This window comes from Leuciscus leuciscus, assembly GCF_965113295.1.
Source record: "Leuciscus leuciscus genome assembly, chromosome: 18".
In the NCBI taxonomy this organism is placed as follows: domain Eukaryota; kingdom Metazoa; phylum Chordata; class Actinopteri; order Cypriniformes; family Leuciscidae; genus Leuciscus; species Leuciscus leuciscus.
Window position 1 is genome coordinate 4,509,415 of NC_138742.1, and position 15,053 is coordinate 4,524,467.

A 15,053-nucleotide genomic window follows, 5' to 3' on the forward strand; every position below is an offset into this window, starting at 1 on the left:
CGCTCTCGCGGTACTTTGATGTCATTCACCGATCGGTCTGTGCAGGTTCAAGTCGAACAAGCCTATTGACACCTGCATCAGCCAATAAACCCCGCCCACTACACCCAATGACACCTGCATCAGCCATAAGCCCTGCCCACCACACATATGACACCTGCATCAGCCAATAAGCCCCGCCCACTACACCCAATGACACCTGCATCAGCCATAAGCCCCGCCCACCACACATATGACACCTGCATCAGCCAATAAGCCCCGCCCACTACACCCAATGACACCTGCATCAGCCATAAGCCCCGCCCACCACACATATGACACCTGCATCAGCCAATAAGCCCCGCCCACTACACCAATGACTCCTGCATCAGCCAGTAAGCTCCGCCCACCACACATGACACCTGCATCAGACAATAAGCCCCGCCCACCACACATGACACCTGCATCCGCCAATAAGCTCCGCCCATCACACCCAATGACACCTTTATCAGCCAATAAGCCCCGCCCACCTGTATGTTACTTTTTAGCCGCGGGTGATTGGAACAAACCATTTTAGTAAAGCAGTTCTCTAAAATGAAATGATTAAACAAACTAAGCTTTTGTTTTTTAATAATTTCTGGATGTTGTCGGGTGAATAAGAGGGCAGATCTGGCTGCTGGAATGTTATGATTATGGATGAAATATTTCAGGAATGGGATGCCTTAGGGAATGCTGGGATATGTTATGATAAACACTCTTGGGTGAGTCGGAGAGAGGTTTGTTCATCTCTACAACTCGTGCTTTATTTAGTTATAATGTTAATAGTAATTTTAATGTTAATTACTTTATATTTAATGTAATTCAATATAATAATGTGTATGTTGTTTGCTTTATGTTCAATATTTAATAAATGATTTATAAAATTGCAAAAAAAATTTTATCAATTGATTACAAATATTTTATGTCAAATCTAATTAATGTAATTAAGTGTGTGCTAAGATTAATAAGTAAAAAACATATTTTAAGATTTTGCACAGAGTGGATCTCTCAAGTGTCTTTGTAATTTGTTCATAAAACTATTTTTACTGTAATTTTACATCGAATTCAATTCTAAATATTGGACAGTTTTTCTCAAACTGATGTGGTGAATTGAATCTTCAGATGACATTCAAACTAAAACAAATTTTTTATGTAAATTGTTACATGCAGTTTTTGTTTGAATGATTTACAGATTATTTTTGTTAGTTTTAGGTGCTGTTTAAATTATTTTTATCAAAATATTTAAACAGAATAATTGATTATTAAAAATGTTGCAGGAATATAATGACACCTAACTTTTCCTAAAAAGTTTTTCCTAACTTTTGGACATTGCCAAAACAAATTCCTAACTTTTGGACATTGCCATTTTACATACATTTGTGCAGTGAATTGAATATTTGCATTATTATTATTTTTTTATATGTAAATCGTTCCAATAAATCCATTCACAGTTTGTGTTCGGATGAAGGATCAAGTACTTCGTTTTTTTTACATACACTAATAAAAATGTAACAAATGTAGTTTTTTTCTACATTAAAAACAAGAATTCAGGCAAGAATAATAAAAAAAGAAAATTCTATATTAGTACTCAATTCAATCTTGTAGAAATTAAATCTTTAACTTATATGTATATTTTACTTGCAATTGTTTATGTTGAGTAAGTTAGAAAATGAAGTAAAACCTACTCAACTTTCTGATACTGGTGTTCCCATCATGCACTGGGGCATGACTAATTAATAAGGTTGCATTTTCACTATTTTATAGTTATATTTACACTGTTTAATTGTTACTTTTGTGGTTTTGTGACATCTGGAGTTCATTTTCTTCTCAAAATGACCCAATCATACACAAAAACTATGATTGTTGTCTTACAAAGCGTAGCAAGACATTTTTTTTAGGTAACCAGTGCACTTTAAAAGCACGGCTTTATTCAGTTCTAACATTGTTTGAGAAAAATGTACAAACAAAGAGTGAGGAAAATGTACTTGAAACAAGAGTATTTCAAAGTAAAAACTTCAAATGAATTCAAGTAGAAATTACTCAACAAACTCTCAATGTACTTATTTTCTTTGTTAATTTTTACATGACTTAGTTAATGTGAAATTTACTAAAAATACGAGTACAAAAACATGCAAAAGAAAAATTAAGTCAATTTTACTTGTTTTTTCTCAGTGTAGTTTTCGTTTGAGGGTAAATCCTAAATCAAATACTATCCTGAGAGCGTCATCTTCAGTGTCTCAAACAAAACTCATGAATCTCACAAACTTTGTCAAGTCCAGTGACTAGTTCTTCTGCAGGAGTCTTTAAAGTAGCTTGTAAAATGACTTTTTCCCAGATGAAAACATTGGAGCTTGTGATTTTGAAAAAGCGTTTAAACTTAATCTGGTTTTATTACTCAAACAAAACACTGCAAACTCTCTCCTTTTGTCTGTCCGAGACAGTGTTATTTTAGGATCATTGATAAACTATTATTATAGTTTTTGTAAATATTTTGATTTAGATTTTTTTTTTTTTTTTTTTTAAGTTTTAGTAATTTTATTGTGTTTTTGTCATTATTAGTCTTTTTTTGTCTATAGTTTTTATTTAAGTTTAAGTTTATTTGAGTTTTAGTTATTTTAGTACTTCAAGTTAACTAAATGAAAATGATAAATGTGGCCTGAAATAAAGTAAGTAAGTTTTTCTATTTTATTTCAGGTAATGTTTGTTTTATTTGAAGTAATGAAAATGTAATTTATAGTGTTTATTATATTTGTATTTTTCTTGTTGTAGTTTTTTTAAAAGTCTTATTTCTATAGTTTTTTTAATTTAGTTTAAGTTGTAGTTTATTTAGTTTTAATTGTAGTTTATTTAGTTTTAGTTATATTACTTATACATTTTATTTATTTGAAGTAATGAAAAGGTTATTTTAATATCATACTATTATTAAAATGTTTTATTAATATTTTTATTTTTATATGTAGTTTTCATGTGAATTTAAGTTAAATTTATAGTCAAATTTGTAGTCAGTTTTTTTTTTCACTTTTATTTTTATTTTAGTACTTCAACTAAACAAAAATTTGAAATGCTGCCTTGGCTTGATAGCTGTAATAAAATAAGTTGAAGTTTTTAAAAATAAATATTTTATTTAATTTCAGTTAGTGTTTATTTAGTTTGAAGATTTGAGAGTGTTTTTAATGGTTTTAGTTTTAGTTCAGTGAGACGGCGGCTGCTCCTGAACAGAAACAGTGATTCTTCTGTGGCCTGAGACTCAGGAGTGAAACCTCTCCACCACATCAGCGAAGAGTCACCGTGAAAGAGAGCGATTATGCCGACAGAAAGAGCAAATGAACGACAGAACGAGAAGCTCACATGAGACCAAAGCGGAATGAACTCTTAATTGCTTGACATAAATAAGGAACTCATTTGTTCTGTCTATAATTGTCTGCCGGCATGTGGATTCAGTTTCTAATCTAATAAGACACTTGATTATCATCATATTCATGTCAGGAACGATCCGCTGGTCTTCGCTCAGTTCGGGAGATTCATTTCTTTGCTTTAGACAGGAAAGAGTGTGTTTGTGTGCTGTGGGAAGTTTCGCTCTTGAACAAGACGGCATTCAGCAGAGTGTGTGTGTGTGTGTGTGTGTGTGTGTGAGAGAGTGTGTGTTTCATGTCTCATTCGAGGGAAGCTTGACGCTCACACATGTGAAACTGAGAATCTGCAAGATCTTAATCTTTTACCTGATAAAAAGAGGAACATAAAAATGGCGTTTGGTTAATTATGCATTTTAAAGCTACTAAAGATTAAGTTGTGGCCTAAAGTGACATCCTAAGTGGATTTTTGTTTTTAATGATCCTAAAAGTTGGATTAAACCATCAAAATATGAGGTATTTATCTGACAAAATTATTTGCAACAAAATTACTGCTACAAGTTATTTTACTAATACAAAAACAATAGGATCATAGGAAAAAGCATTTGACAGCATATTCAGTTATTAAAATTTGGTTGGTTCTCTCTTGATTTTAAATGCAGTCATAATTTCTTATGTATGAAAAAAAAAATATATATATATATATTCCTGTGATCAAAGTGTCAGTCTTCAGTGTCACATGATACTTCAGAAATCAGTCTAATATGGAAACAGAACAGCATTTATTTGAAATAGAATCGTTTGTAATGTTATAAATATCTTTATTGTCACTTTTGATTAGTTTTAATGCGACCTTGCTCAATAAAAGTATTGATTAAAATTTTTTTTTTTTTTTTTTTAAATCTTCCCCCAAATGTTTGAATGGTTGTTTATAATGGTTTCTGCCTAAATATGAAATAGCATATTTCAACATTGATAATAATCATAAATGTTTCTTGAGCATCAAATCATCATATTAGAATGATTTCTGAAGGATCATGTGACACTGAAGACTGGAGTAATGATGCTGAAAATTCAGCTTTGATCACAGGAATAAATTACAGTTTACTATATAATCACATAGAAAACAGCTGATTTACATTGGAATAATATTTCACAATTATACTGTATTTACTGTAATTTTGATTGAATAAATGCAGCCTTGGTGAGTATATATTTATCAAATGTGTGGTAATTTAGTAGTATTAATGTTTAAAAAAAATGCAAAGTACTGTTCATGCTTCATGACCCATTTATAAATTGCAATATAATAAAAAAATACTCATAATATTGGAGAAATTCAAGCTTTAAACTTTAAACATTGTTTGAGAATTCACCTACTGTTTGAAATGCATCGCACTTGATTTTTAACTACTTGACGTAGCATTTTAAAAACACGCCACAAGCAGCACAAAGATGTCCATCTGACAAATCTGCATGTGTGTGTGTGTATCTCTCAGGTCGAGCGCTCGGATCTCTTCAGGAATCTCACCAGAGTTAATGGTCAACATGGGCCGAACGCTACTGAAAGGTAAAACACACACACACATTTATTTGCTTGGTCAGTGTCGTTGTGGGTTTTGGCTATTTTGCTGTTGTCGGCTGTAAGGACCTTTGCAATAACTGACATCACGTGGCGAAGTGATATGGAGCTGTAATGCGGTCAAGACCTGGATCTACTTTAGCCGTGCGTTTCCCTAAAAATAATTGCACACCTTAAAACGTTCATCAGCCAATCAGATTCAAGCATTCAACAGCCACGTAGTATAACTAATGTTATAAAACGGTTAGCTACTTCCAGTCCTTCCGATTCTATTTTAGAAACAGTTTCTATTTTTCTGCGACGCCGCGCTGGAACAACAAACACAAGCTGGGCGATGATAATCTCAGGTACTGTTTATGTGCTTTATTTACTGTTTAAAGCGTGTCATGTGACTTTGAATATCATTTAGTGCTCCAGCTTTGTAGCTGTAAAAGCAACAATGGATAATTCACCTCAGATCTTGAAATCAAACAAATGGAAATAAGAACGTTCAAACTGTGAACAAACAAGTGTATTCTTTGACAAAGATTGTTTTAGTAACTCAGCCTATGTATTTTTAATAATGTTTAAATGGTGTAATATTTGTGAATTTGATTATGTAGATAACCATTTTTTTGCGAGTGCCGTCAAGATTACTCTCTGATGCCGTGAGACTCCGCCCACACACTGTTCTGATTGGCTGACTACGCCCACACGCTGTTCTGATTGGCTGACTCCGCCCACATGCTGTTCTGATTGGCTGACTCCACCCACACACTGTTCTGATTGGCTGACTACGCCCACACGCTGTTCTGATTGGCTGACTCCGCCCACACGCTGTTCTGATTGGCTGACTCCGCCCACACGCTGTTCTGATTGGCTGTGGGTTTTGATTGATTTTGACGCATCTCGCAGTCGCGTCTAGTGTGGACAGACAAATTATTTGTCGCTGGAATCTTATCACATCACGTCTGATTAGGACACAGTGTTTGTCTCTATCTATTGGCAAAATAATGTATGTAACTTCTGTTGCTGTTCACGGTCAGGGTAGGACTATTTTTTTCCAGCGGAAGGAAGACTTTTAGTAATTTTTACTTCATGAAAGTTGCATTGATGCATGTTTTTTGGCTTTAATATTTGTATTGTGTGGGAACCGTTTTATAAAAGCACAGCCGCCTAGTGTTGTCACGGTACCAAAATTTCAGTATTCGGTACCGATACCAGTGAAAATCCACGGTTCTCGGTACCAATTTCGGTACCAAAGCTTAATTTAGATTAAATTTACATAATTATATTAAAGTGTATATCACAAAGATGGAAACTGTAGTATTAAAAACACTTTACAATAAGATTCCATTTGTTAGATAACATTAGATAAAATGACCTAACAAAAAAAACGATAGTTATATACTGTCGCAATTATTCTCCTTTAGGGGTTCATTTAAAAATACATTTTTAAAATCAAAAGTTTAAATTATTTCTGTAAACATTATTTAATGCACAATTAATGAAGTGAACAAACATGACCAATCAAGTGTTTTGTATTAAATAACATTCACAAACGTTAATTAATGTTGTAAAAATATATTGTTCACTCAATGTGTTATGTTAGATAACGCATTAAGTGATGTTAATGAATGGTATCTTATTGTAGCATTACCAAACTATACAGGAGATAAAATATGTTTTATTTGACTTGACTATACTTTTATTTAATCCAAAACTGTATTCATATTTAACTTTAAAAGGGCTTTTTAAACCTGCTAAGAGTTATCCAGCCAAGAATAAGACTAGAACTGCTTTTCTGACGGACTGATATTAATGACGGCTTTTTATTTCTCATCTCCATAAATATATCTAGTAGGCTAGTAAAGCTAATGCAAGGGCTAGAAATCAATTAATAGGCCTATGTCACACTTCCTCGTCGTCATGGAGAGCGCAGTTCGCACAAGCGTTTGTACTCCCGTGGCGTCTGTCGTTGCTATACATCCATGAACGCACATGGAAAAGCGAGCGCGCCGCTTCTATTATGAGCGCGCTTGCCGCGCGCCATTTGAAATAACCATAGACAGTATAAGAAATAACGTATCTGCACGCGCAAAAACATCAGCACCACATCAGCAGCAGCACCGCCGATCGCCATCAGCGCTTTTATGAAGAGGACGCAACTGCACGCGCTTCGGGCATGCACGCGCATCAAGTACCGGGTTTGAGAAAACCTGGTACCGTGACGTTAAAAAAAAATTAGTACCGACTTGGTACCGAAGTACCGGGTCTTTTGACAACACTACAGCCGCCCGTACCATATTGCTTACTTAACAAAAGTGACCTCACTGTAAAGTGTTACCTCACTCTGAAAACAACTCAACACTTACATTTCAAGAAGAGTATAATCAGAAATGTTCTACATGAGATTGGTGTCGTTCCTCTGCAGATCACAAAGACAGTAAGAAGGATAAAGCGGGCAGGAGTATGTCTCTCACAGGTCCTGGACCAGTCAAAGGTAACGACACACACACACACACACACACACACACACACACACACACACACACACACACACACTCTGAGTCTGACCTGAGATCAGCATAGAGACAGAGCGACAATCTGAAAACAATCCAACCGTCTCCATTGACTTTGTATTGCGTAAAGAAATGACAGGAAGCTTCTCGCAATACAAAGTCAATGGAGACGTTCTGTGATGATGATGATGATGATGATGATGATGTGTGTGTTTCTCTGCTGCAGTGACCGAGTCCTTCTCGTGGGAGGAGTATTTAAAGGAGACCTCATCAGTCCCCGCCCCCCCCAGCTGCTTCAGACAGGTCAGAGTGACATCACTGGCCCTTTTAAAGACACGTCTCTGTTCGTTCTGTACATAGAAACCACATTAACCCTATAAAGCCTACTTTAGGACACAAATAGACCTGATAAACATCCCTGAATTGCACATGATCTCCTAATTAGTGATGCATTCAAATATATGAACATTTTGGCCGATACCGATAACCGATAATTCTTTATATTTGAAAGCCGATAACCGATATATTGGCCGATAAATCTAAATCCAAATTTTATGTAATTTTTCAGAGCCTGATTACAAGAACAAAAGTCTCACCATTCAAATCCACGTCCCAAACACACAATTATGATGTTCTCGTTATAATTTTATGAAGCCGATATGACAGACATGTTGCACTTTACTGTATTTTCCTTTCTGAAGTGATTTCAATCATATTTTAAGCAATTTAAACCCATCATGTTGAACAGTGCACATCTGAAGTGTCTCAGCTGAAGGAAACAATGCATTATTTATCGGCTTTAAAATATATCGGCCTAATTTTCATATTGGGCCGATAACGATAACATTAAAATGACCATATGCTGGCCGATACCGATATGCTGGCCGATATATATCGTGCATCTCTATCTCCTCCAGTCCTTCTGTCGTCTGATTGATAGTTTAGACTTTTTTTTAGCAAGTAAAAGCCTTTTAGTATAATTGTACAAACATCCACCTTCAGCTCTTCAGTGTCTTTATGCTGTGAAATATATTATTTTTATAAAGTAAATGTAAGAATAACCTTTATATCAAGTAATATTTCAAGATTAACTTACTGGACTGAAGCAATTTCGGTTTACGTGATTATTCATACATTGTTTTTTAGAAAAATCATGAAATATATCAGATATGATCATCAGGCTTTTAAGGAAGGTTTATTTGTTCATCTCTCAATCATATGTTTTAAAACTACAGAGCTTTGATCATAAAACTAAGCATTTAAATATCATCTTAATAAGAAATTATTGGTAGATATTGATATTTATATGCATTTTATGTCAGTAGTCTGTTATACTGTTATAAAGATCTCATTGATTTACATTACAAGCATCAGAATTTCATCATTTCATGTCCATATTAATATCAGCATCTGCAGCAAATTGCATATTATTGCTCATTTTGGGCGTATGAATAAAACTAAGCAGATTTTTCCTTCATATTCGAATTATATCATACTAAATGAGCCATAAAAGCCTGATGTTTCCAGCATGATGCTCAACTAAAAACACATATGCAAACCTTTTTATAGAATAAAAAAAAAAAAAATGTGTAAAGGCTCAACAAACTGTTTCAAAAATGAGATTTTTCAGTCTATGACTTCATAAATGTCAGGATTTACAGGGTTAATTCTCTTTGGATGTTAATGTTGAGTGTTGATTATCCAGACACTGTTTTTTAGATGTTTCCAACATGATGCTTAACTAAAGAACGCAACAGTGTAATTATAAATGTATATTTTGTGTAAAGGCAGTTTCAAAAATCAGATTTTTTCGGTCAATAACTTTATAAATGTCAGGCTTTACAGGGTTAATTCTCTTTGGATGTTAATGTTGAGTTTGTTGGTTATCCAGACACTGTTTTTTAGATGTTTCCAACATGATGCTCAACTAAAAAAACAGATATGCAAACTTTTTTATATAATTGTTTAATATTTTGTGTAAAGGCTGTTTCAAAAAGGCAATTTTTTTCGGTCAATAACTTTATAAATGTCAGGTTTTAAAGGGTTAATTCTCTTTGGATGTTAATGTTGAGTGTTGATTATCCAGACACTGTTTTTTATATGTTTCCAACATGATGCTGAACTAAAGAGTGCAACAGTGTAATTACAAATGTATATTTTGTATAAAAGCGGTTTCAAAAATCGGATTTTTTCAGTAAATTTCTTCATAAATGTCAGGCTTTACAGGGTTAATTCTCTTCGGATGTTAATGTTGAGTTTGTTGATTATCCAGACACTGTCACTGACAACAACAAAAACACTAATGCAAACCTATTTAATAGAATTTTTAAATGTTTTGTGTAAAGGCTGTTTCCAAAATGCGATAAACATCAGGTTAATTAAAATCCAAACCCGTCTTTCGGATGTTAACGTTGAGTTTGTGTTTCAGTCTCAGTTTCCTCCCTCAAACGACTTCAAGGCGGGGATGAAGCTGGAGGCCCGGGACCCTCGTAACTCCACCTCCACCTGCATCGCCACGGTGATGGGCCTGATGGGCGTGAGGCTCCGCCTACGTCTGGACGGCAGCGACAACACCAACGACTTCTGGCGATTGGTCGACTCCGCCGACATCCAGCCAATCGGAACCTGCGAGAAGAACGGAGACATGCTGCAACCGCCACTGGGTACGGATGATGTCACTTCCCTTCCACGGCGGATCACAGTAGAGTTAATATTTAATATGAGACCAACAAGAGGGCAAATATAACTGCTGATTTGACTACGTGTCATTTCCATAGGACAGTCCGTCTCATGTCATTACCAAAGCTTAATAACTCTCCAGTGTCATTTGAGTATCATTACAATACTATCTCAGTATTTATTAATATTTTAAACTAGTTTGTATTATATTTTATGTTTGAGTTAAAGGTTGTGTAATTATGTTTAATTATGTTTGTATAACTTTTATTTTATTTTTTAGTAATTTTATTACTTTAACTTTAAGCGAAAATGAGCAAAAAATTGCCTTTTTTATATTCTATTTTATTTCTGTTAACGCTTACTTTATTTCAATTTATTTGAATGTTTTTTAGTATTTTGTTATAGTAATTTAATAACTGTGTAGACACGAGCTCACACATCACTGATACTGACATGATTCACACATCACGTGTGCATATTTGACATGCATATACGTGTAATAAAAAACACAACTGTGGTTGTTCTCACACTGCAACCCTTCCTCCGTGTATTTTAGATTGCTCAAAAGCTACAACTTTAATTTTAAATGAAAATGAGAAATTGTGCCTTTCACCGCTAACTCAAAGAAAAAGTTTTTTTTTTAATAGTCTATTTTCTTAATATATATATACACTACCGTTCAAAAGTTTGGGGTCAGTAAGATTTTTTAATGTTTTTAAAAGAAGTCTCTTCTGCTCACCAAGGCTGCATTTATTTGATAAAAAACAATAAATAAAAAAAACAGTAATATTGTGAAATATTATGACAATTTAAAATGACTGTTTTCTATTTTAATATATTTTAAAGTGTAATTTATTCCTGTGATCAAAGCTGAATTTTCAGCATCATTACTCCAGTCTTCAGTGTCACATGATCCTTCAGAAATCACTCTAATATGAAGATTTGATGCTCAAGAAACATTTATGATTATTATCAATGTTTAAAAAAGTTGTGTACATTTTTTTTTTCTAAATTCTTTGATGAATATAAAGTTCAAAAGAACAGCATTTATTTAAAATTGAATATTTTCTAACATTATAAATGTCTTTACTGTAACTTTTGATCAGTTTAACTCATCCTTGATGAATAAAAGTATTGATTTATTTTATTTATTTCCCCCAAAAATAAATATAAATTCTTACTGACCCCAAACTCTTGAACGGTAGTGTTTAATGTTACAAAAGCTTTAGATTTCAGATAAATGCTGTTCTTTTGAACTTTCTATTCATCATAGCATCATGAAATAAAAATGTAAATAACTGTTTTCAACATTGATAATAATCATAAATGTTTCTTGAGCATCAAATCATCATATTAGAATGGATTCTGAAGGATCATGTGACACTGAAGACTGGAGTAATGATGCTGAAAATTCAGCTTTGATCACAGGAATACATTATTTACTATACATTCACATAGAAAACAGCTTTTTTAAATTGGAATAATATTTCACAATTATACTGTATTTGTTTGTATTTTTAATCAAATAAATGCAGCCTTGGTGAGCAGAAGATACTTCTTTTAAAAACATTAAAAAATCTTACTGACCCCAAACTTTTGAACGGTAGTGTGTGTATATATATATATAATATTTAATTTTATCACTTCAACTTTAAGCACAAATTAGAAATTTTGCCTTCGCACATTCACAGCTAACTGAGACAAATGTTTTTTTTTTTATATTCTATTTTAATTCTATAAATGCTTACTGTGTTTCAATTAACGTTAAGGTTTTTGGTTACACTTTATTTGAAGGTGTCATTGTTACAGTGTAATTATATATTTAAGTACTGAGTAATATTAAGCAACTACATGTACTTACTATAGGGTTAGGGTAGGATTAGGGTTTGGTTGAGGGTTAGTTACATGTAAACTACGGTAAGTACATGTAACGTAACAAGGACACTGTAAAATAAAGTGTTACCAGGTTTTTTTATATTTTTAGTTTTAGGTGTAGTTATTTTAATGTGATTAATTGTGGATAATAATTCCGTCTCTCTCTCTGATTTCCTCAGGCTTCAGGATGAACGCCTCATCATGGCCCATGTTTCTCCTGAGGACCCTTAATGGAGCCGAGATGGCCCCTGCCACAGCGTTCAAAAAGGTGGCGAACCTCATTCACACGGATGATGGTGTTACATCATGCAATCACATTAAAAGGTTTTGATGACACTGGTCTTCTGTAATTCCATCAGGAGCCCCTTCGGCCGCCCCAGAACGGCTTCAAGCCCGGGATGAAACTGGAGGCGGTGGACAAGAAGAACCCGTACCTGATCTGTCCCGCCACCATCGGCGAGGTGAAGGGCGAGGAGATCTTCGTGATGTTCGACGGCTGGAGGGGGGCGTTCGATTACTGGTGCCGATATGACTCCAGGGACATCTTCCCCGTGGGCTGGTGCTCCGCCACTAAACACGGGCTACAGCCGCCCGGCAACAGCAGTGAGTGACCGATGATGACCTCGTTCATCAGACTAATGACTCGTTTAGAGGTTCAGTATCAAACGTGAACTCTACAAGCTAGGTTAAACACATCGCACAAAAGTATTCGGCCTATAGTCCAAACAAAGTCTGTCTCTGCCACAGAATAAATAGAAAAAGAAGTTATTGCGACTTTTTATCTCACAATTCTGACTTTTTTTCTCGCAATTGCGTTATAAAGTCAGAATAGCCTGATATAAAGTTGCAATAGTGTGTTATAGAAGTCAGAATTGTGAGATATAAAGTCACAATTGTGAGATATAAAGTCACAATAGTGTGTTATAGAAGTCAGAATTGTGAGATATAAAGTCACAATAGTGTGTTATAGAAGTCAGAATTGTGAGATATAAAGTCACAATAGTGTGTTATAGAAGTCAGAATTGTGAGATATAAAGTCACAGTTGTGAGATATAAAGTCAGAATAGCATGATATGTCGCAATTCGGCAAATGCTGAAGTTAAATGAAGAGGTTAAATATCAAAAATGAACTCTACAACCTGGGTAAAAACACATTGCACAAAAGTATTAGGCCTATAGTCCAAACAAAGTCTGTCTCTGCCACAGAATAAATAGAAAAATAAGTTATTGCGACTTTTTATCTCACAATTCTGACTTTTTTTCTCGCAATTGTGTGTTATAAAGTCAGAATTGCGAGATATAAAGTTGCAATTGTGTTATAAAGTCAGAATTGCCTGATATAAAGTTGCAATTGTGTTATAAAGTCAGAATTGCGAGATATAAAGTTGCAATTGTGTTATAAAGTCAGAATTGCGAGATATAAAGTTGCAATTGTGTTATAAAGTCAGAATTGCGAGATATAAAGTCAGAATAGCATGATATAAAGTCAGAATTGCGAGATATAAAGTCAGAATTGCGAGATATAAAGTTGCAATTGTGTTATAAAGTCAGAATTGCGAGATAAAGTCAGAATTGCGAGATAAAGTCAGAATTGCCTGATATAAAGTCAGAATTCTGAGATATAAAGTCAGAATTGCGAGATGTTGAGCTGTCTAGTTGTGTCATGTCGTGTGCTGCTTGCATCAAGTGTGCGTCTGAAATCGCACACTGTCTGAGTTGGTACTACATTTGAATTTCAATTTACTTTGTGACCGGTAAAAAAAATGTATGTATGAAAGCTTGTATCCGCCACAGAATAAACAAAAAAAAAAAGGTAAAAAGGCTTTTTATCTCACAATTCTGACTTTTTTCTAGCAATATGCTGTTGTTGTTAACCAAAACTAAATCTAAAAGTATTGGTAGACACGGCGCTGCGCTTCTCGCCTGGTGTGCGACCCCCTTTATTCTGCATATGAATTATTTAAATGAGGAATATTGTGACTGGAATAAACTAAAGACTACAACGGAGGCGTTTCAGGGAGTTCAGGAACTGTCCTATAAAATAAAGGCAAACAAATCCCATGATGACCTGTAAACGGTGTGTGTGAACACCAGGGGGCGCAACAGCTCTCTCAAACTCCTCATGAGATCACATGACCGCCGCTGTGTAACAGTTGAAGATCTTCTGACGTCAGAGCACTCTTCTTTCAATCCAGATCACAGCTGTATGATTTTTTTTCTGTGAATTCCTCTCATGTCTGGTTATATTTTAAAGTGTCTTTCTGCAAATTCAACATCATAATTCACTTCTACTCTGATAACCATTCCCATCTGTCCTAAACTCAAACCTCGTTTGGCATTTGGGATTGAAACAAAAATATAATTTCATTAAATTAAATTTAATTTAATAATAATAAAAAAAAAACAAAGAAGAATCATTTAGCTTAGACAAGGAGCCTAATGGCCCAACAAGAGCTTTATTTCAGCTTACGAGAACCATTTTTAATATGCGTATTTAGTTAACAATAACAACATTGGTCAGCCTAACTGTCAATCATTCTCGTTGTCATGACGACCCACACAGTTACCCTGCCTTCACTGTACACAATCTCACACTGAATACTAATGATTTAATTAGGACTAACTAGGAGGGATTAATTATGATAATTGCAGTTGCTTTATTCAGTGAGTTCTGGAGGCTTTCCCAGCGAGACTGACTGCATTTGACTTGAACTTGAGGTTCATAATTCACACTGGCAATCTAGTATGTATTGTATATATACAGTACATGATTTGAACTTGCCATCTGTAACGTCACTTTTGCTACTGAAGTTTAACTTTTTGTTTTTAACATTCTCATACTCGCAAGAATGGATCGCAAAAGTAATGACAGTCTTTAGGAAACTTTATGAAGTGCCGTATTCGACCAAACAAAATCCAGGACGTTTTATAATGTTTTGCAAAATAAAAACCCATACTGAAGTCATGAATTAGCTGGGATTTAAGCCAGATCTTGTGTTTTGAATGGAGTCAGTATGAGTTATAGATGATGATATACGTGTTTCCGTTAAT

General features: G+C 34.4%; 1 protein-coding gene across 3 annotated transcripts in view; it reads left to right on the forward strand.

The window, feature by feature from the left end:
- LOC309480879 (polycomb protein SCMH1) overlaps positions 1–15,053 on the forward strand; it is a 39,374-nt gene that overhangs the window by 2,194 nt on the left and 22,127 nt on the right. For all 3 annotated transcript variants that reach the window (XR_014199802.1, XM_082145571.1, XM_082145572.1), the window contains exons 2-7: positions 4,865–4,935; positions 7,361–7,429; positions 7,675–7,751; positions 9,877–10,111; positions 12,182–12,270; positions 12,362–12,605. Coding sequence is in view for 2 of the 3 variants with exons in the window: in XM_082145571.1 (XP_082001697.1) it covers positions 4,905–4,935; positions 7,361–7,429; positions 7,675–7,751; positions 9,877–10,111; positions 12,182–12,270; positions 12,362–12,605 (745 nt within the window). In the remaining variant the exon portion in view is untranslated. The remainder of the gene's footprint in view (positions 1–4,864; positions 4,936–7,360; positions 7,430–7,674; positions 7,752–9,876; positions 10,112–12,181; positions 12,271–12,361; positions 12,606–15,053) is intronic.